The 24,275-nt window shown below is 40.5% G+C and overlaps 1 protein-coding gene across 1 annotated transcript in view; it reads right to left on the bottom strand.

Annotated features, from left to right (window-relative positions):
- Positions 1 to 314: 314 nt before the first annotated feature.
- Positions 315 to 24,275, bottom strand: part of PPM1E (protein phosphatase, Mg2+/Mn2+ dependent 1E) — a 307,370-nt gene continuing 283,409 nt past the window's right edge. Inside the window, exons 6-7 of the mRNA XM_073665370.1 lie at positions 22,433 to 22,526; positions 315 to 15,085 (exon numbers count right to left, since the gene is read on the bottom strand). Of these exons, the coding sequence (XP_073521471.1) occupies positions 14,031 to 15,085; positions 22,433 to 22,526 (1,149 nt within the window). The 3' untranslated portion in view covers positions 315 to 14,030. The remainder of the gene's footprint in view (positions 15,086 to 22,432; positions 22,527 to 24,275) is intronic.

The raw sequence follows: 24,275 nt of genomic DNA, 5'->3' as shown, positions 1-24,275 counted from the left end.
CACACCCTGTGCCCCGGGCTACTGTAGCAACGCTACAGATTTTCACCCAAATCGAAGATACAAATATGGGAGTAAAATCAAAATTATTCATGCTAAAATATATTTTCAGGCTCAGTTGATTTCTCCATAATGTGGCCTCCTATAAGACATGCTGTTTCTAGAAATACAGCATTCTTGATCAGCACCGGTTCAATCGGGTTATTGATTCCCCCTTCCATATTGCAGACTTGAAGAAATTACATGGTCATATACCTTTTTATCTTGTGTGTCAAATACTTCCGGGTCATGCAGAAATAAAGACATATGAGAATATCTAGTTCACAAATTTGTTTTATTACTGTACTGGTCAAATCCCAACAATATTTTATCAGATAGAACATCTTGCATTATAGGTTAACATAGGTTGGTAATTTCTCTCCTTTTTAAACAAGACTATCCATTTAGTGTAGGGTACATGGTCTTGTGAACAATAGAAGTGAAATGAGCAGAAGATCAGAAGAGAAAAAAGAACATGTGCAATTGGACAAATAAAATAAATTTTAATACATACTGGAAAAAAAACACAATACTAGTAGAAACTCACCTTGCAGTAAGACAGTAATTTTAATGTAATGTGATTTGTAATGATATATTCAGACAGTTTAGTTTGACTGTAGGTGTTATTGGGCTTCTGAGTCCAAAGTCACTTGAAACCAGCACAAAGCACTCCTACTTTGTCATATATACTCTGCAGCAAGCTTGCATGAAGGGTTTACTTTAGGGTTTGTCCTGTGGTACAAAATATGTTCTGATGTGTATGACATGTTATATAATTGCACTTATGAATATACTTTATTGCTCAGTTCTGCCCTGACCCAGTTTCTGTGACCCGGCTGCTCTACTTCTGCCTTGACTTAGACACAAGAAGCCCCCTTATCTGTTATGGATGATGCAGATGTCTGTAATCTAAGGCAGACAAGAGACTAATATGTGTATGTTTGAAGATCTGGGAAAGTGAAGGGAGTTCATGTTTGAGAAACGTTGCCCTAGACCCTGAGGGTTACTAACTGTGGCACCCTCTATTTGTTCATGAGGCAGAGCTAGGGAGGTCGCTTTGGGAGAATTGAGTATATGTTGCACAGTTCTTTTTATTCCATTTTGGCATGGGCGTTTGTGGATCGGGAGGCAAAATATTTTTTTTTATCTGTATGGTAAGATCTAGGCATCAGCTTGTTTTCTACTAGAGCCTCACTAGACAAAGCATTTCAGAAACCTTTGCTTATTGTAAAGGAATCACTATTTCATACCACCCCCAGAGTTTAGTGTGGTCCTTGTGCAAAGAAGCTGAACGCTGACTGTTCCCTCTGTGCAATGCTCCGAAGAGAGAGAGCTGACTGTGCACTGGTGATACAGTCACGTTGTGCTCCCTTATAATCAGGTTGAATGCTTCATTACTGCTTTACCTTACCAGGTTTAAAGAATTTCCCTCAGCAGGAGCTATTTTTGAGTTGGGGGGTACACTGTTACAAAGATGTTACGGCTCATGTTATTATCTAGAAGAATATGATCCATAAAGCGTTCATGAAATGCAATCCATAAAGTAACGTTTCGGTCATACACTTCAACCCTCATCAGACGGATTGCTGGTGAGACAGAACACCAGGAAAAATAGCACTGTGGAGCCTGGGCTAATGTCGCCCTGTGGAATGCGCTCCAAAGAGACATTAGCCCTATTACAGAGGGCCAAGGCTGTATTCACACACGGAAAACTGAGCACATGCCGGTACAGCCGGGGTTGCATTGTACACAGGCTCTGGTGCGATATAATATATTACATGGCCAGGGTGGAGGAGTGGACTTACATGACTTTTATTTTGTCCGTGTGGGCAATTTCCCTGTGGGCAATTTCCCTGTGGGCATTCATGGCTGTGAGCTTTTTTTCTGGGGCATTTTTTTAGCTGTGTTTCTTCACAGAAAAGCAGACCTGTTTAAGATACTTCCCACTGCTCTCATCCTTTGCTGCAGAGACCCATTGGCCTTGCCCTCCCAGATAGTGGTCTTTGTATCCAGCATGTCTATAGTGTTGTGCACACACATCTTGCCCTGTATGAACAGTCTATGAATAAACAGCACTCTATTAAAAACTAAGATCTGCTTTATGGGACTGAATTACTGCAGGGTATATATGACCTAATATGTCTTAATTTCATAATTACTTCATCAAAGCATGAAGTATTCCATTACGAACATATGCAATTTTTACCTGCCGTTAAAATGTCTTGTGCTGGATTCACATACAACATTTTCATTTCTTTTCCGTGGCATTTCCAATATTTTACTATAGTCTTTAACATTTTGAACCAGTAAAAAAAAAAAAGTGAAAAGTCTACATAAACAGCATTGCTTGAGTTAATTCAGTATTCAGCATGTACTATTTTTTTTTCCTGACATTTATCTTATAGGCTTTGCTTTCTTTTTACTCTTAAATGCCAGTTAAAAAAAAAAAACAGGTACAAAATAAAAATGCCACAAAAAAAGATGGTAGCAGTAATGGACCGCTTCTGGCGGTGATTCTCCTACTTCCTGTGACATCACATGGACAGAGCAGTTCCTTCTCTTCTGCAATGCTCTGTCAATGGCTGTCACTCCCAAGTCATGTTGACTGTTAGCCAGCTATGCTGTGTTAGGTTGAGTCAGCTGTCAATCAACAAAACGGGAGAGTAGGAGCTGCTCTGTTGACATAATGTCACAGGAAGTAGGATAATTGCTGCCATTAGATCATCGCAGGGCAGAAGAGGCCGGTAGTTAGCAACTATGTGCCAAAAAGTGTTTAGCCCCATAGAATAAATTAAGACCTGGATAAGTCCTTTAAATTGAAGGTTCTGTTCGTATACCTTCATGAGAAAATCGTGAAGATAACAAAGGTAACTAAAAAATAACAGCTAGAATTAAAATTGCCATTTTTATTTGTGATTCTATTCTCTGCAAGAAAACTGATGGCACTTCTAGGCAAATAAAATATTTACATATGTATAATAACGCATCTTCCACACATTGCTGGGCCCAGCAATGGCTACAGGTAAGAAGCCGTTTTGAAGCCACGTTAAGATGTATACAAGGAAACCAAGTGGTTTATTTCCAACTCACAGTGAAGTTTTCAAGCGAGTTATGAGCAGTGTAAAGTTAATGACTTAGGGGTTAGATCTCATAACCAACACTACACTCCTTTCACCAGATGTTATAGGGATAATTCAGCCTTTTAGCTGAATCACATACATATATATTTATCGTTTATTTTTTTTCAATTTTTTATTTTATTCGTAACACATCAGCACTACCAGGACCACGCTAAAAGTACAGAATACAGAACCTGAGGATTACTCCTCTGCATTAACAAGTAAATAAATACAATGTTATATAGTTTCAGAACGGTTTAATATTATTTTTTTTTACATTATCACCAGGTTATACCATCATAAATTACAATATACAGAGATGTTATATACCATTAGTTATAGGGGTAGTTATTGCTTACATCAGCAAGCAGCAAATTAGGGCACAGATTTCTAATCACCAGTGGAATGAAGAGAGAACACTGTATTTCACAAAGAACTGCTTCACCTAAAGCATATATTCCAGAGCAGTATATATACCAGACCAGTAAACCACTACTATATATAGGTATCCGTATACTGAAATGTGTTATTCACGTGAATGAGATATGGCAAGGCTAGTGCTTAGAAGTAGCAACACAAACTTTTACTCAAGGTCATTATCCCATAATTGGTCCAAAAGACCATATTTTATGGATATCTCTAGTTTTTCCACTTTTGGTTAAAAAAAACTATGTTTAGGTACGTGTTACATACCCAATATCATAATACATTAGAAAAATCAGACCGTCTGCAGGATGGCTAAAGCAGGATATGTTCCAGCTCTCTCGCTGCTGCCATTGCAGTCATACTAGTGTTTGCTCAATGGTTCCTGCAGATTGGTTTTACATAACATTATTTTGTTCCAAATTATCCTTTTTTTTTTTTGCAACCTCTAGCCAGTAAGCCTTTATGATAGGAAGTCCTGAACCAGGGGCACTGATACAAATGACCAAAGCCTTACAGGGCTGATAGAAGACATCGGACATTTGCAGTGAAGGTCCAGGCTAAGGCCTGGCACCTTCTACAAGTGGGATATGTCTGGCTTCTTGTCTGCTGCTTCCTCTGTAATGTGCATTTTGCTCATGTTATTTATCTTGCTAGCTGCCACCCACAGACACATTCTGCATCCAGAACTAGCTTCGGGAAACTTGGAGGCAAGATCTCTAATGTACTGAATGACATAACTGAGCAATACAATGTAGCACAAAGCTGTGCAGACCTGTGCCTGATATTTCAGGTAATTGGATGAGTAGCCTCACATACTGAACATGTTTTTTCTTCAGCTACAAATGTACCTGTCGGCTTAGTAGATATGTCTGCAAATCCACTGAATGTACAATATTACAGGAACAGATACACTGTTGGAGTATCGGTGAACTTTCTGTAGCACAGTACTTCTCAGCTAACTTTACATAATCCATCTGCATAGATCAAAGATAACACAAAATCCATGTTTCCCTGCACATAAATTCATCGGTGACACCTGCATATTCCCTCCTATCACTAGATATACCACGCCTAGCCCTGCACACACTTCTACACCCCTCTCACATTTTATTCACCCATTCAGCAGATACTTTAGCGATGTACACTACCACAAGCAAGCATATCACTAGTAACCAGAAGGCACCCGATAATGAGCTAGTGTACACCCCAAAATATTGTACCAATCTATACAATTCGTAAATAAAAGGATGACGATGGGGGAATTTTTACAGTTTATCAAACAGTTGGAATGGACTTTTCTCCTGGTCGTATTGAATATATTTACTAGGCAATACTGTGTGCTTTTGGTTAATTGATCAGCTGACATTTTTTACTGAAAAATTCCTTCTGTGTTGTATGTATCATAGGCTGCCCCCATGACATTTGTACCAGGTCACTGGGAAACATATATAAAACACTGCATCGGTTTTGAGTAATAGATGCCAGCAGTGAGGGAGCCTATCCTGAAAGTGACTTATTAGCAAACTGAAAGACCGACCTGTTCTAGCCATCTTCAAATCAGGAAGTTCTCGTGAAAGCTCGAATCTTTAGTCACTACAGTAAAGATAGAAACTCAATGGACAGTTCATTTGAAGCTGGGAAGTTTGGATATAGTGTTTGGAAAGGTTTACATAGCAATACTGAAAAGATGAGCCCTGTCACCAGCAAACTGCAGACGTGACTTGACTCTTTTGGGCAGCTCCTTGTGCTCATTCGCCCTGTGGACATTGTATGAACTAACTATAATGCATGCTGCAATTTTTTTTCTGGACACACCGGTTGTAATAAGCCATGTGCTCTCCATGGCACGCGCAAACAGAGAATATGCTTTGTTGAACGAGCCCTTAAGCCATAATGACACATATGTGTCATGGACTGAATTTAACAGTCTTACAAGAATATATGAGGCTGTCAAGTTCAGGCCGGGAGACCCGCGGCCGGCCCATGCATCGTGAGCCATACTCAACAGCAACACACGAATGTGTGAAACCGGCCGTTGGTGTAGTTTTACACTGGACTACAAAGTTTTGTGAACACATTAATTAGACCAAAAAACTTCTGTCATTTATCAGTGATGCAGTTATATTTGTACACATAAGTAAACGGCCATATACAATGTCTACAAATATAACCCACCATTTATTCCGTAAACTTTATCTCATTTGGGCATCTCTTCTTCTGCGCTGTCTAATATATCAGTATAAGTTTTAAAGACCATTTTGAAGGGCTAATAATCAGGGAATGGGCGTTTGTAAGATGCCAGTTCCGGACTATCAGTCCATCTAAACAGACCAGCACACATTCGATAAATGAGCAAAACGCTTGTTTGTCAGTGCAACGATTTTTAAGCAAGCTTAAAACAACTGTTCTTGGCAGCACATCATTCTGTGTAAAAACAACAAGTGCTGCCACTAACACGATGTTCTGTACACATGGAAGGTTTGTTATAGCCTGTGTAAACACAACATTAAAGGACTGCCGATAGTCTTACATCTGGTCAACCAAGTGCCATTTAACTTCCGTTGTCAGCTTGTCTAACTGTGCCATTAAGTTTGTATCTCCTCTATTTATACTGTGTGAAACACACATTATAACATCCTATAACAATGGATGATAAAAATAATTGCTTCTCAAATCACGCTGTTTTTCAAGTGTCAAGCTCATAAATCTAGATGGGACTAGATTCCTATCCATATTATTTCTGCCATGAAAAAGAGAGTTCATACTTGACAAATTATAAGGCACAGGACATTAGTTGATATGAATGGCAACAAAAGCTGAGGTCAAACAAAGTACAATCCCACCAATAGTGCTATAAAGAAGTGTCAGAAGAACATATTGATGGAATGTATGTGCTCAGCTCAAGAGTAATGTCCAGCTCCACTAAATGTAAATTTGGAAAAAAAACAACAGGCCATTCCCAAGGAAAAAAAATCTTTGAGCTGTCCTTTAAAGGGTTGGTTCATAGGTGTAAGCTCAGATGCTTCATGTATGTGATCTTCTGTGTTTAGGACATCGCAGAAAATCACTTTTGGACACTTTGAATACACGTCCGTTCAAATACCTCCTACTGACCCTTGTTCTGTGTGAGAAGAACTGTTTATATATTTACATCCCCATAGGTGGGACTAATAATTCAGTTCTATATGGAGATGTTTTACTGTTGAAGTATTATGAGAGAAATACTGGGTAAGCACTGGGTAAATTTTCATGCAATATTAGCCCCATTAATCAGTGACAGTGAATTTCCACAATGTCGGTTTTGACCACAAATGATTTTCTCCCTTTTGTGATGTTCACTTTAAAGGGGTTGACTAGGATTAAAACAACATGGTTCCTTTATTCTGAATAATATATAGGTCCACTCCTATCCACAAGTTGTGTTTGGCCTTGCAGCTCAATTTCATACACTTCAATAAAGCCAAGCCACAATACCAGACAAGCCATGGAAGGGCGTGCAGCTGTTTCTGGACAAAAGTCACCAAAGGACATGTGCAGTAGTGTTCAAAATAATAGCAGTGTGTTCAAAAACATGAGTTAAGCAAAAAATCGTTACACTAGTTTTTATTTCCATGCATTGGGAACATTGCACACTGTTTTCTACTTCAAAACATGAAGAGAAATGTATATCATTTTTAACTACCGTATTTTTCGGACTATAAGATGCACTTTTTTCCTCCAAAATTTTGGAGGAAAACGGGGGGAACGTCTTATAGTCCGAATGTTAATGGGGGGATATTATATATATATATATATATATATACTGTGCTGGGGGGAGCGGTTGCGGCGGAGGAGCGGGCACAGGAGGTAGTAGCCGCCTGCTGCAGCCTACACTGTCCCCGCTGCTAAAGAAAGTGAATATTCACTGCTCCCCACGCCCATAGGTGTGGGGAGCACTGAATATTCATGCTCCTTAATAGCGGCACACAGTGTATCAGCAGCGCGGCTCCTGCTGCTGCCGGGCGATCGCATGTGCCCGCTATGAAAGGGCATGAATATTCACCTCCTCTCCATGCCCATGGGCACACGCGATCGCCCGGCAGCAGCAGGAGCCGCGCTGCGGTTACGCTGTGTGCCGGCTATTAAGGAGCATGAAGTCACTGCTCCCCGCGCACAGTCCCGACGTGGGGAGCAGTGACTTCCGGCAGCTGATCTCTCCTTGTGAGCCGCGCATGGCAGTGAAGTCATGCGCGGCTCACATGTAGAGATCAGTGCGGGCAGACAGCATGCAGTGCTGGAATAGAGATAAGAAAGGTGAGTAAGAGTGTTTATTTTTTTATGTGCAGCCTGATGGGGATTAGGGGGACCGTGCATACTAGGATAAGGATGAGGGGTGCCATGCATACCAGGGTAAGGATGAGGGGTGCCATGCATACCAGGATAAGGATGAGGGGTGCCATGTATACCAGGATAAGGATGAGGGGACCATGCAGGGCCATGCATACCAGGATAAGGATGAAGGGTGCCATGCATCCCAGGATAAGGATGAGGGGTGCCATGCATACCAGGATAAGGATGAGGGGTGCCATGCATACCAGGATAAGGATGAGGGGTGCCATGCATACCAGGATAAGGATGAGGGGTGCCATGCATACCAGGATAGGGATGAGGGGTGCCATGAATACCAGGATAGGGATGAGGGGTGCCATGCATACCAGGATAGGGATGAGGGGTGCCATGCATACCAGGATAAGGATGCGGGTTGTCATGGATATCAGGATGGAGGGGTGCCATGCATATCAGGATGGGGATGGGAGCCAAGTATAATAGGAAGGGCGGGCATATCTACCAGGATGGGGGATATTATCAGAATTGGGGGACATTACCCCTATTCCAGTATCAGCAGCAGACCCTCTCCCCCTTAACAGTGCATTGTGACCACATTTTTTGCTTACATTTTTTTTTCTATTTTCCTCCTCTAAAACCTAGGTGCGTCATATGGTCCGGTGCGTCTTATAGTCCGAAAAATACGGTACTTAATAAAAAATAACAAAAAATGAACATTGGGCTGTTCTAAAAAATAGCAGTGTCAGCATTTGTCTTTACAAACTCACAATATGTACTCTTTTTTTTTTTGAGGATTTAGCATTCCTGTGAATCACTAACCTGATATTTAGTTGTATAACTACAGTTTTTTAGAACTGCTTCACATCTATGTTGCATAGGGTCAACCAACTTCTGCCACCTGCCAACTGTTATTCCAGACCAGGATGCTTTGACTACATCCCACAATTTTTTGGCATTTGTTGGCTTTGTCTCAGAAATTGCATTTTTGATGTCACCCCACAAGTGTTCTATCAGACTAAAGTCCGGGGATTGGGCTGGCCACTCCATAACCTCAATTTTGTTGGACTGGAACCAAGACTTTGCTCGTTTACTGGTGTGTTTAGGGTCATGTCTTGTTGAAACACCCATTTCAAGGACATCTCCTCTTCAGTGTAAGACAACATGACCTTTTCAAGTATTTTAATATATGCAAACTGGTCCATGATCCCTGGTATGCGTTAAATAGGTCAGGCTCCATAGTAAGTGAAACATGCCCATATCATGATGCTTGCACCACCATGCTTCACTGTCTTCAGAGTGTACTGTGGCTTGAATGCAGAGTTTGGGGGTTGTCTGATGAACTGTCTGTAGCCCTTAGACCTAAAAAGAACAATTTTACTTTCATCAGTCCACAAAATGTTTCTCCATTTCTTTTTAGGCCAGTTGATGTGTTCTTTGGCAAATTGTATCCACTTCAGTACATGTCTTTTTTTTAACAGTGGGACTTTGCTAAGAGATTAGGTTCACACAGGCATCTAACTGTCACAGTACTCACAGGTAACTTGAGACTGTATTTGATCATCCTGGAGCTGATCAATGGCTGAGCCTTTGCCATTTTGGCTATTCTTCAATCCATTTGAATGGTAATCTTCTGTTTTCTTCCATGTCTCTCTGGTTGTACTTTCCATTTTAAAGCATTGGAGATCAAGTTAATTGAACAGCCTATCATTGTCTGCACTTCTTTATAAGTTTTACCCTCTCCAATCAACTTTTTAATCAACGTACGCTGTTCTTCTGAACACTGTCTCGAACGACCCATAGTTCTCAGGCTTTCAAGGAGAAATGCATGTACAACACGTGCTGGCTTCACCCTTAAATAAGGGCCACCTGATTCACACCTGTTTCTTCACAGAATGATTGACCTCACTAATTGAACTCCACACTGCTATTATTTTGAACACACCCCCTTTCAATTATTCAAATACACAGACTCAAAAACTTGCAGATCATGAATGCGGAGCCTGTTGGTTTTCTTAGAATCTACTGCACCAACTGGTAAATTGTTTGACATGTGGTAATAGAATTTATACCAAAAACAGTGATTAATCTGGTTAGTCATATTGGACTGCTATTATTTTGAACACTACTTTATAAACCAACGTTTGGCAAGCTTGAGACCCCTCTCTCTGAAACAATAGCTCTGCTACTAGGATGCAAGTCTTTACAATATGATGGACACAGTGAGAGGTATTGCTTAATTATATTCTAAAAAAAAATATTCTTGGATGCATATTTCACTTGAGGTTTTGATTTAGCTTTGTTACACTACAAGGCACATATTGCATAACTGGGAGTCTAGATAATACAATTACATACTAATACCAGGTTAAGTATAGTCCACTTTGTATGCATCATGTGACTGCCTTACTACATACAGTGCCTACAAGTAGTATTCAACCCCCTGCAGATTTAGCTGGTTGACACATGCGGAATTAACTTGGCATTGTGACATTTGTACTGTAGATCAGCCTGGAAGTGGGAAATGCACTGCAGCAAATATTGTTTTTTTTTTTTTTTTTTTTAAAACGTTAAAAGTTAATTCAGAGTGTCATTTATTATTCAACCCCTCAAACCACAAGAATTCTGTTTGGTCCCCCTAAAGTATTAAGAAGTAGTTCAGGCACCAAGAATAATGAGCTTCACATGTGTGGATTAAAGATCTCTTTTGCCAGCCTTTTCTGACTATTTAAGACCCTCCACAAACTTGTGAACAGCACTCAGACATGGTCAACATGGGAAAGACAAAGGAGCATTCCAAGGCCATCAGAGACAAGATCGTGGAGGGTCACAAGGCTGGCAAGGGGTACAAAACCCTTTCCAAGGAGTTGGGCCTACCTGTCTCCACTGTTGGGAGCATCATCCGTAAGTGGAAGGCTTATGGAACTACTGTTAGCCTTCCACGGCCTGGACAGCCTTTGAAAGTGTCCTCCCGTGCCGAGGCCAGGCTTGTCCGAAGAGTCAAGGCTAACCCAAGGACAACAAGGAAGGAGCTCCGGGAAGATCTCATGGCAGTGGGGACATTGGTTTCAGTCAATACCATAAGTAACGTACTCCACCGCAATGGTCTCCGTTCCAGACGAGCCCGTAAGGTACCTTTACTATCAAAGCGTCATGTCAAGGCTCGTCTACAGTTTGCTCATGATCACTTGGAGGACTCTGAGACAGACTGGTTCAAGATTCTATGGTCTGATGAGACCAAGATCGAGATCTTTGGTGCCAACCACACACGTGACGTTTGGAGACTGGATGGCACTGCATACGACCCCAAGAATACCATCCCTACAGTCAAGCATGGTGGTGGCAGCATCATGCTGTGGGGCTGTTTCTCAGCCAAGGGGCCTGGCCATCTGGTCCGCATCCATGGGAAGATGGATAGCACGGCCTACCTGGAGATTTTGGCCAAGAACCTCCGATCCTCCATCAAGGATCTTAAGATGGGTCGTAATTTCATCTTCCAACAAGACAACGACCAAAAGCACACAGCCAAGAAAACCAAGGCCTGGTTCAAGAGGGAAAAAGTCAAGGTGTTGGAGTGGCCTAGTCAGTCTCCTGACCTTAACCCAATTGAAAACTTGTGGAAGGAGCTCAAGAATAAAGTCCACATGAGACACCCAAAGAACCTAGATAACTTGGAGAAGATCTGCATGGAGGAGTGGGCCAAGATAACTCCACAGACCTGTGCCGGCCTGATCAGGTCTTATAAAAGACGATTATTAGCTGTAATTGCAAACAAGGGTTATTCCACAAAATATTAAACATAGGGGTTGAATAATAATTGACCCACACTTTTATGTTTAAAATGTAATAAAATTCAACTGAGCAACATAACTTTTTGGTTTGTAAGATTTATGCTTCTGTTCATAAAACCTACTCTCGTTTGCAGTTTGAAGGCTCTAACTTATTTGCATCTTATCAAACCAGCTAAATCTGCAGGGGGTTGAATACTACTTGTAGGCACTGTATGTGGTATATCAATCTATGAATAATCACATACCATTCAATCTACTTCAAAGGGTTTTTCCTTGAAACAACCTTTATCAAGCCGGATCTCTAGAAGTCTAACAATTTTTGTTAGAAGGTTGAAAGAAGAGGCGATCGATCATGTGAACAGTTGCTCCATTCAGTTTTCATTTTTCTGATGGAAACAGCAGAGAACAGTACTCTGCTGTTTCCATCAGTGCTGTAGACTTTGAATAGCTGAGCATGTGAGCTACCACACCAATCACATCTTCTTTGCAAATATGCAGTGTGAAAGAACTTGTGACCCCAATTCTATTGATTGATGGGGACCCTACTGATCAGATATCTATCACCAATTCTGTAGATGGGTGATATATGTAATTTGTAGGGAAATCCCTGTAACATTTGGGAAAATCAAGCTAACACTGAAGCCAGATGGTGATACTGCTGAATATCAAAAAAACACAAGTATGCTTTGAATCTGACAAACCTCCTACTAAGATACAAAACCCACTAGAGAACTAGAGTGCCTTTTCCATCAAATAACTTGTGCTGAAGTTTCGTGTATCGAAAACCATGATGATGAATCAATGCTATATACTGTACCTCTTGGAGTTTTGGGGACAAAGCCTTTGCTTTTGCCTATAAGAGAAAGAGTTTGTAGATAATATTGGAGTACTGTGGATACATAGTCATATGCTATAGTGGACAGTGGACCATCCATGTAGCATTGTTAATGCTTGTATTCATTGAAATAGAATTACAATTGAACAAGTTGTGTGAGTCTGAAGTATGGAGATGCATATTCTGGGGTACAATGTTATAAAGATTAGGTTTGGAGTTGATAAATGAGTTTCTTAATTGAGAAACACCATCCTGGCTTTAGCCATCTTCATTTAAAATACACCTTTGCAAAATTGATATTACACTTTTTTTTTAAAGGAAACATGATGCATGAAATTAAGGCAGCCTGAAGGTCAATGAACCCATATGGAAAGGAACATGCTGTGCTGTATAATTAAATATACATGATGAGTTAACACAGTAATAGCCCCATTTCTTTGTTGTTTGATTAAATATGATAGTTTGGATGCTAATTCTTCCATGAGTAAATGTCCTCTTATTGTACTGGGAAATGAGAGACGTGTGAAGCTGAACTTGGATTGGATTACTTATGGCTAAACCCACCTTTACAGGGTAATGAAAAGTGGATTGTGAACTTCTATTTAACAGATGGGATGGTTTCTATAATGTTGATATTGATTTAACGCCTTAATACCTGAGTTCCTCATGCTGTAGAGGTCGGCTAATCCGCAGGAATCGCTCAAAATTGGCTGTATCTCACTGTACTCCAGCAGTGCCTTATTGCCATTATAAAGTGTGACATCTATCTAAAACTATAAAAATAACTGGTAATAATCTCTAAGCCTTTGTGTAGAAAGAATACTTAAGAGGTAAATATACAGTTGCAATAGTATTTCCAGTAGAGAGTTGCTCAGGGCGCCAGTTCATAATTGAGGCCACAACACTCTTTCCATAATTACCTGGCTCTTTTTGCTTAACACTGATCTAATAATGACTGCTGTGAACCAATGTAGTTATCGGTGAAGGTTAAAACCTCGAGAAGGACCTGCAAGCTGCATCATTCAACATAGTAGCCTTTTCAGATAAAGGCCAGGACCACAAAACCACGGGAACTGTGAATAAAAACCCTGTGAGACATACGTACACACACAAGACATCTTGGGTAAGGGTTGACAGTTTGCACTGCATTTGATAGAGGTTACATTGTGGATTTTATACCAGGTACATATATCTCCTAATTATTCACTTACAGAAAGGGACATTGCACACTGGTTAATACAACCTACATTGTCTTTCATCCTCTACTTGCTGCATGTGAAAAGGGAAATATTATGTCTTCCATTATCAACAAAGTCAAGCTGACATTTCTGACAACTATGGGAATGTCCATCTGTATGTTAATAGAGTATCACACTGCACTACTTGGGTGAGATCAATACACTAGGAGAGGAAGAGGATGCCATTAAAGTTTGGGTCTATCTAACCTAATTCACTGGAGCACTACAGTTATATAACACACAGGGGAGGTCAGCTTTCCTTTTACACTTGATAGATCCTATGCATGTCTACCAATGCTATACAGTTGCTCTCTTTTAACAATGCTCTAGTCATCAAATGACCTCTAAGATTACTTCTCCTAGAAGCTACAGGACAATGTACTGAAATCCTATGTTTGCCGATGCTTTGCACTGGCACTGATAAAGTGGACCGTGCTTTGTGAAAAGGCTTTTGCGAAGATAGGAGCTTTGGAAAGTTTGGCTTCAGCTTAGTCCCACCTCTCCTCTTTCTGAAACGTACAGGAGATGCACGTGTTGGACCATTCATGACTCCTTTCAAACATTCATCCTTTAACTCCAGAGGGCAGTGTAAGCTCTCCTTTTTGGGCATCAAGATATTCATATATCCCAAGCCTTTATTTCTAGATATACTTTCATCCCACTCTTTCTCTCCACAAGAAGGTTGACTTTCTAAAGATGCCTTTCTTACAGATTCTTTGCTTCCTTTGGCTCTCTTTGGTGAGCTAGCTCTGGATACTTGGGACCATGGCAAACATTTGGCACTATATGGTTTGCCACCTCCTCCTTGCAAAGGGTCTAAATAGTCTTGTTTTTCTAGAACCTGCGCTTCAGGACCAAGATTCAAACTAGTTCTGTCTGTGAAAGAATCTCTCCCATCATAACCTCCTAGATCAGCTGGGGCAGAACACTGATGAAGAGGCCATGATCCTTTGCAATCTCCTTGATTCTCCTTGTCATCTCCGTTATCTTCCTGCCCTCCATCATAAGAATTTTCAGCTTGGTTATTGTCTTGGCTTGTATTGGTTGTTGGATTAAGGTCCTTGAGAAACACCACAATGACTGTGATGTTATCACTGGAGCCAGCGTCACGAGCAGATGCTACCAGTTTATGGGCAACCATGCTGCTGTCTCCATTATTTTCCTTCAGGTGGTCAGATACAACTTTCACAGCCTCATCTGGGTTTACTGTATCATAGAAACCATCACAAGCAAGAATGAGATAATCTTCAGAGCCATCAAGGACCATGGAAGTAGAGTCTGCATCACCGCAAATATATGGCTTGTGTTCAGCATCCCCTGTGTGACAAGGAAAACAGAATAAATTCCAAACAAATTCAATCATTTCTTAAAAATAGAAGGCCATTAGTTTATTTTGAAATATTTTCTAGGGGAAATATATATATTTTAATGTATCAAATTACAGTTTAATTTAATATACAGTCATGAAAAAATGAAGTACACCCACAAGTGTCTAAAGTCATGCCATATTACATAGGGTCATGCAAAAAAACCACAAAAAAAGTACACACTTTTTTAGTTCTATGGTTTTACTTATCAGAATATAATAAGAAAACATCTGGATCTTAGAATCTCTTAAAATTACGTAAATGTAGGACAATCATTGATTAACAACAACACATGACAAATTACACCATGTCATTATTTATATAGCTATGAAAAAGTAGGCCAAAAGGCAGATGCACTTTGTGAAAAAGTAAGGACACCTTATCATTTAATATCTTCTAAAACCTCATATAGCAGTAATAATTTGAAGTAATTGCCATCGATTTGACTTTATCGTTCTCTTACATCTATCTGAAGGAATTTTCGCTAACTCTTCTTTACAATGTTGCTTAAAATTAAATGTGTCAGCATGATTGACCCCCAAAACTATATATATGTACATGTATCACTTTCCAAGCAAAGTCTGTCCCCCTATTGCTGAGAAATTAGCATTTGAATTGATAAAATGAGTTGCAGGTCAAGCAGAAGGAAAAACTGGGTTGGAATGACAGAGGCTTGGGAAGGGTTTCCAGGCACCGCAAGCACTTCAGCCTCACTCATGTTAATTCAAATGCTGATTTCTCAGTAGAAGAGAAATGCACTGGCCATGTAAAGGTATGGCTGAATTTTTCTTGAATGAGCTTCATGTTCACATACAGTTAGGTCCAGAAATATTTGGACAGTGACAGAATCTTTGTGATTTGGGCTCTGTGTGCCACTAGTGTACACTTTGAGGTTTAGTTAAAGGGGTTGAAAAAAATATTTTGTGAAATTTTTAGAAATTGCAACTATTTTTCTACAAAGCCTCCTCACTTCAGGGGCTCAAAAGTAATTGGACAAATTAACTTTACCATAAAATAAATGTTAATTTTTAACACTTTGTAGAGAATTCTTTGCAGGCAATGACGGCCTAAAGTCTGGAAGCCATGGATGTCACCAAACGCTGGGTTTCCTGCTTTGCCAGGCCTTTACTGCAGTTGACTTCAGTTGTTGCTTGCTTGTGGGTCTTTCTGCCTTAGGTTTTGTCATAACCATTTGAAATGCTGCTCTATGGGGTTTACTCAGCCGCTGCAGAATATTCTATTTCTTTACCTTAAAAAACTCCTGGTTTGCTTTCTCAGTATGTTATGGGTCATTGTCCATATGTTCTGTGATGCGTATGCCCATGCCATGCCATCACACTGCCTCCACCATGTTTTATAGAGGATGTCAAGTGCTCTGGATCATGAGCTGTTCCAAGCCTTCTCCATACTTTCTTCTTCCCATCATTGTGGTACAGTTTGATCTTAGTTTTATCTGTCCAAAGAATGCTTTTCCAGAACTGGGCTGGCTTCTTAGGATGTTTTTTGGCAAAATCTAATCTGGTCTTTTTTATTTTTAAGTATGCTTAATGGTTTGCACCTTGTGTTGAACCCTCTATATTTACTCTCATGAAGTCTTCACTTTTTGGTAGACTAAGATACTGAAACACCTACTTCCTGGAGAGTGTTCTTCACTTGGGTGGATGTTGTGATGTGGTTTTTCTTCACCATGGACAGAATTCTGCGATCATCCACCACTGTTGTTTTCCGTGGACATCTAGGCCTTTCCCAAGCTCACTAGTGCGCTTTTTTTTTTTTTGCAGCATGTACCAAACTGTTGATTTGTCTCTTTCTATCATTTCTGCTATCTCTCTGATGGACTTTTTCTTTTTTTTTTCATCCTAATCATGTCTTTCTCTTCCACTGAGAGTTCTTGTGACCGCATGTTGTGGGTTCACAGCAACAGCTTCCAAATGCAAATGCCACACAAGGCATCAGCTACAGACTTTTTATCTGTTTAATTGATGATGGATTACTGAGGGAATAACCCATTGAGCCCATTAAAGAGCTTTTAAGATAATTGTCCAATTTTTTTGTACCTTATAAAAAGAAGCAGCTACATTTTAAAGAGCTGTAATTCCTAAAATCTTACTTCAATTAAGATGTGAATACCCTTAAATTAAAGCTGAGAGTCAGCATTTCAAGCCTATATTATATAACTGTACCTAGAATATGTTTTGGTAAACAGCTAAAATGCCAAAACTTGTGTCACTGTCCAAATATTTCTGGACCCAATTATAAATAGTTGATTTTTTTGGTGGGGGAGGGAGGAACTGGAATCCTGCTGACAGATTGCCTTATACATTATTTGAAGTTTGTGGGCGTTTCTTTATACACAGTCCTTTTAAGGTCGAGCCACAGTATTTCAATTGGGTGGAGGCTTGGGCTTTGACTGGCCATTGCAGCATCTTGATTCTTTGCTTTTTCAGCCATTCTGATATACATTAGCTGGTTTGCTTGAGATCATTGTCCTGTTACATAACTCAGTTTCCGACCTAACTCTAGTCTTTTAATAGATGGCCTCAAATTTGACTCTAGAATACTTTGGTATACAGATGAGTTCATGGTCAACTTAATGATTACAAGATGCCCAGATCCTAAGGCTGCAAAACAAGCCCAAATCATCATTTGTGCTTGACAGTTAGTATGCAGTATGCTGTATTTGGTTTTCACCAAACAAGATGCAAAACAATACAACCAAACATTGTTCCACATGTCTTGTGTTTTTTTTTCAGATGCAACTTTGCATACTTTAACCATGATGTCATGTTCTTTTTAGAAAGAAGAGACTTTCTCCTGGCATCCGTATCCAAGCAAGTCTTACTTGTTCAGTCTTTTTCGAATTATACTGTCATGAACTTGAACATTTACCATGCTAACCAAGACTTTTAGGCCGGAGTCACATTAGTGTATCACAGCCATTGCTAGAGCATCAGATGCGATATGCTAATGACACTCGGCTCCTGCTCTGCTGCAAGCAAGAGCCGAGTGTCAGTGCTCTGATCCTCTCGCATGGGAGAATCGCAGCACAGCTGCGGAGGAGATAGAGGAATTAATTTCTCCATCTCCTACATTGCCGGCGTTAGCAGGAATCACACTGCACTCGGGTGACATCCCAGTGCAGTGCAATGTTTCACACGCACCCATAAACATGTATGGGTGCGTGCAATCCGATTCAAGAAATGCAATTGCAACATGCTGCAATTGTTTTCACATGCTGAATTGGTATGAGAAAATAATTACAGGTGTAAGCTGAGCCAAAGGTTAACATTCGGCTGAGTGCAATCCGCTTTTTTATCAGATTGTACTCGTCTGATTACATTGCAAGTGGGAGTGAGCCCTAAGAGTCTGAGCTGTAGCTCTTGGGCTTTTTGCAATTTCAGTGAGCATTGCATGGTCTGAACATGGGAAGAATTTACAGGTGCATCTATTACTGGGATAATTATCACGTCTTGTAAGTTTTCCCCTTGCTCACTGTAGAATGATGGACTACAAATTGTTTGGAAATTGTCTTATAACGCATTGCATATTGACAGGCAGCAACTATTGCTTCTATAACCTCATTGCTAATGTCTTTCCTCTTTGGCATTGTATTAATAATGCATGCTTGAATGCTCCAGACCAGTAAACCAGCAAAACGTCTGCTTTTATATAGGTGTCACACTTTCTGATGAATAGTTAACCCCTTCGCGACCTTGGGATTTTCCGTTTTTGCATTTTCGTTTTTTGCTCCCTTTGCTCCCAGAGCCATAGCGTTTTTATTTTTTGGGCACTATGGCCATGTGAGGGCTTATTTTTTGCGGGACGAGTTGTACTTTTAAACGTCATTACTAGTTTTACCATATCGTGTACTGGAAAACAGGAAAAAAAAGTGCGGTGAAATTGCAAATAAATGCAATTCCACAGATTTTTTTTTTTTTTTTTTCTTTCCACGTTCACTGGATGCTAAAAGTGACCTACCATTATTATTCTTCAGGTCATTACGAGTTCGTAGACACCAAACATGTATAGGTTCTTTTTTATTTAAGTGGTGAAAAAAACATCCAAAGTTTGCTAAAAAAAAAAAAATGGTGCCATTTTCCGAGACCCGTAGTGTCTCCATTTTTTGGGATCTGGGGCCGGGTGAGGGCTTATTTTTTGCGCGCCGGGCTGACGTTTTTATTGATACCATTTTGGGGTAGATAAGATGTTTTGATCGCCCGTTATTGTATTTTATTGCAATGTTGCGGCAACCAAAAAAAACGTAATTCTGGCGTTTGGAAATTTTTTCTCGTTACGCCGTTTACCGATCGGATTAATTCTTTTTTTATATTGATAGATCGGGTGATTCTGAACGTGGCGATACCAAATATGTCTATGTAGGGGTTTATTTTTTAGTATTTTATTTTGAGGGGGGTGATTTAAACTTTTATATTTTTTTAATTTTTTTTATATTTTTAAAAACATTTTTTTTACACTTTTTGCTTGCTTCTATAGTTTCCATAGGAGACTAGAAACAGCAACTGTCTGATCGCCTCTGCTACATAGAGGTGATGAACAGATCACCTTTATGTAGCAGAAATGCTCCTGTGCTATGAGCGCCGACCACTAGGTGGCGCTCATAGAGATCATTACATGACAACCACTGGGGTCAGCTGCAGACCCAGGGTTGTCATGCCCACCCATCAGTGACCCGCGATCGGGGTCAACGATGGGCGGGGTAAGTGACGTGCTTCCGGAACGGTGATGTTAAATGCCCCTGTCAGAGATTGACAGCGACATTTAACATGTTAACAGCCACGGTTGGATCGCGATTCCACCCACGGCTGTTGCGGGCACATGTCAGCTGTAAGAATCAGCTGACATGTGCCTGGTTCAGTGCGGGCTCACCGCCGGAGCCCTCACTAAACCGGGGTGATGGCCTGGGGCGTACTAATACGCCCTGGGCCATTAAGGGATTAATTGAGGACATTTGATTAGCAGCACTTGGCTACCACTTACCTTCTTAATTCCTATGGAAGCATTATTATTATTATTCCTTTTAAAACACCATTGATTCTATGGTGCTGTACATGTGAAGATGGTTTACATGCAAAATACATATATAAAATACAGTGAACAAACTAACAATGAAAAACTAACAAAGGGGGAGGATCCTTCCCTCAAGAGCTTACAATCTACAGGATATTGAGAAGGAGACAGTAGGTCAAGGGTTGCAGCAGCTCCGATGGTAATGAGGTGGCAGAGGGATTATTGCAGGCTTTTCTGACGGCATGAGCTTTCAGGTTGAGTCTGAAGGTTTCAATTATGGAATATATTTGAACAGGCACTGAATTTCAGAGGATGGGGTACGCTTAGGAAAAATCTTGGGTGAGGAATGCACGAGGGCGGAGGAGAGAAGCAGATCCTGTGATGATCGAAGATTACGTATGTTGATGTATGGAGGTGACAGATTTTGGAACTTGAAGGTGTACCTAATTTTACACACACTGCCTCTGCATTTTAGCCTAGTTTTTATTAAATACATAATGACAAGTGTAATTTCTCATGTGTTCTTGTTTGTCTGAGGTTGGACTTACTTCATTTTAATACATCTTAAGGACCAGCTATTACTTAGTTTTTCTTATGGTATTTTCAGCCCTATTAAACACTATAAACACAATTATCAAATGATCTTTTTGCTGTTTCTAGTTTCTATATTAGGAGAATTGCTAAGTCTTCTTTCTCTTTAATCTAATTTTCCTTACAACAATTTATAGGATTGTCTGACATTTAATCAACAAAAATGTTGTTCATAATTTAAAATAAGTTCTTCCAAAATGGTTGGATTTTTGAGCATGTGGGACACCATGGCATTAACATCAACACAAAATCTGTGAGCCAGGACCTCCAAGTAAGTGTTTCTATCTCCGAGCTTTGGCATGCAAGCCTTACATCACCAAGCACAATGCCAAAAGTCATATGGAGCCGCGTAAAGATCATCAAAGCAAGATCCATAAAGGCATGGTTGAGTGAGTTTGGTGTAAAAGAAATGGCCGGCACAGTCCTAAACTCAACCCCATAAAACACCTTTGAGATTAACTACAACATATATTTTGAGACAGGACCTCTCATCAACATCAGTGTCTAATCTCACAAATGTTGTTCTGGATGAATGAGTAAAAATTCACGCAAACACCTTCCAAAATCTTATAGAAAGCCTTCCCATTATTATTATTATTATTATTATTATTATTATTATTATTATTCCCAGAAAACTAGAAATTGCAAAGAGATGGGGACCAATTCCATATTAATACCTATGAATTAAGAATGGGAGGTCATAAATGCTCCAGTAGGTGAAATGTGTAAGTGCCCCAATACTTTTGTCCATATTTTTTTTAAAAATGTTGTGTGTTATACTAGATTTTCATTATTTCATTATCAAAAGGTTTAATAAATGAATCGCTTCTACATTATTTTAAAGATCATTTTAGATGACTATATAATAAAATTGTAGTATCTAAATATCCTAATCTGCAGCCACCAATCAGTCCCCACCTATCCACCAAGATTAGACAATGAAGTCTGTTAAATGTACAGTGGTGTTCTGCAATTTTCTCCCCTTGGGAGCATATTTTATTGCGGTAGGTTAGAAGTGGATATAATTACAATAGTACTTCATAGGTCTAGTTTTTTGTTCTTTTTTTAAGTCAGATCTGGAGACTTCATAATTATGCCAAAACCCAGAGCAAAACTTTTGGGGAATATTAAAACACATTACTGAACAATACCAAAAACTGGAAAAGTGGGAAACAGATTTATTCAAATGAGTTTAGCATCAAGTATCAATTTTTAGATTATGCCATTTTGGTGTGATGGACTGGTGCAGGGGCGGACATGCCAACGGTGCAATCTGTGCAGCCAAACGGGCCCAACGGGATATTGCCGCATGCAGCTGACATTAGTCTAATGTGTATAGGGGCTTTAGAAATAAGAGATTGCACAGTGTCGCTGCCCACTTGTGCTGATATATGTATAGTGATATATCTTCTTATCTGGCAAATACAGTGAGTAGGTACAGCCCAGAACGTTAGCATGAGTCTCAAATACATTATTCAGTTTAGTTAATAGAGTCTAGGGCTCCTGCAATTTAATTGCATCCTAGGTGAGATGAATTTGGATTTCCCAGTATAATTTATCTTCTGTTTCATGTTTCTTTAGATTTCTGGATGTCTGAGATCATCAAACACTTAATTAAAATCAGGGCCATAAGGAGACAAAGAAAAGAGGAAAGAATTAATTAAAGTCAATCTCCTACCAATAGCTCTAGAGACAGACAGGCTTCCATTAACTCTCCATGCACCAAACCAGACCACGCAACCTCCAAGGGCCTCAATACGATGTTTTTCATCCTATATATATAAAAAAAATCCACAAGGTTTGTTGGGTGATCAAAGGTTTATCATCTTATTGATACCAAACAAGACTCATCTGAGGGTTATATAAAACCATTACAACAATTTGACATAGAAAGCTAAAGTAAGGACGGGTCCACACGAGAGTATTTCATGCTCCGGACTGTCCCGACCCGAGCTTACACCCTAAGGGCTCGTGCAGACATCTGTATACCTCAAACGACTGCTATCCGTTGTGTTGACGCATAGCACTTACCCCCAGGTTATTCAATGAGGCTGTGCACATGTCTGAAAAAATCGCAGCATGCACAATCTTCCACTGTTATAATCGGATGGCACTTGCCCACTCATATCTATGGGTCCGTGGAAAACATCGGGCCGGCCACACTCGGAGTGTAGTCCGATTTCCACCGACTGACAGAATGGAGAAGATGGAGACTTTTTTACCTTTTTTTTTTTACTCTCCACATCCGAGAAAATCGAATTACACTGATCAAACTCTCATCATTAGCATAATCAAACCAATTTTCTCAGATGTAGAACATATGGTCCTGTGACCCTAGCCTAATAAGACACATATGAGGATGTAAGTTTGGACCTGGAAACCAGCGGCCAGTCCAGACATTGTGGCCCATATGTGAACCATGGAGTACGCTCATCTGAACCCTGCAATATTGCCCAACATATGTTGTGTACAGTATTGAGTTAAAGTAAGTGCACCATGTGAATTACAACAGTGCTGCCCTGTTGGGAAGAACTAGCATTTTATCTTATTTTCTCCTGTTCTGATCATTTTGGGGGTATGGCACCCAAACTGAAGTAACAACATATTACTGCTAGAACAACTTTCTAATGTAAGAAACCAGCAGCACAGAAGAGATACAGTAGAGGCAATACAAGGAAGCACAGTGGATAGCCCTGTTTCTTTGCAACGCTGGGGTCCTGGATTCAAATACCACCAAGGACAACTGCATTGAGTTTCCATGGGGTTCCTTGGGATACTCTGGTTTGTTTTCATACTTCAAAGATATACTGATAGGAAATTTAGATTGTGAACCCTTCTGATGACATTGATGATAATGTAACTAAAGCACTGTACAATATGTTGGCCCTTTTAATGCCTAAATCAGTGCTTCTAAAACGGTTAAGCGGTCTCACTAGAGAGGTGTCAGCCAATTCTAGATGAGGAGATGCTGCCACTCAATTGTCCTAAAGCCAACATGAAAGACTCACCATTTTGGAACATGACAGATGTAGTGCCGGCGTCCCTGCCCTCTGCTAGGCAGGGACGCTGTTCCCCTCACCGCTCTGCTCCGAGCCCGGCGTCCCTCTCCCGCTCTGCTGGCAGCGCGCGCTCCTTCCCGGCCACTGTGCTTAGGGCGCGCGCGCGCGCGCCCTCCCTCCCTCTTAAAGGGGCCGCGCGCGCCGTCCTAAGGAGTCCCCGGCCAATGGCCGGAGGACTTTACCGTATATAAGGCACCTCCTCCAAAATGGAGGTGCCTGAGCAATGTTGTTTGCACCTGTGTCTCACCTGTGCTTCAGCCCTCAGGTCCCGTTGCCAGTTACCTGCCAGTTACCTGCCAGATTCCTGCCTGATTACTTGCTACCTGCCTGCTAGTCTGAGGTCCGACGGTCTGCCTTACTAATCCTGTCAGTCTGTCTAAGGACCAGCCTGCCCGCTCACCTGGGAGCGCACATCAGATACCTGCCAGCTTGTCTGAGGTCCGACGGTCTGCCTTACTAATC

The sequence above is a fragment of the Phyllobates terribilis genome, unplaced genomic scaffold, assembly GCF_046119375.1.
Source record: "Phyllobates terribilis strain yellow unplaced genomic scaffold, ASM4611937v1 Scaffold_2__4_contigs__length_985480577, whole genome shotgun sequence".
Taxonomy (NCBI): Eukaryota; Metazoa; Chordata; class Amphibia; order Anura; family Dendrobatidae; genus Phyllobates; species Phyllobates terribilis.
This window is presented reverse-complemented; position numbering and strand designations above follow the sequence as displayed.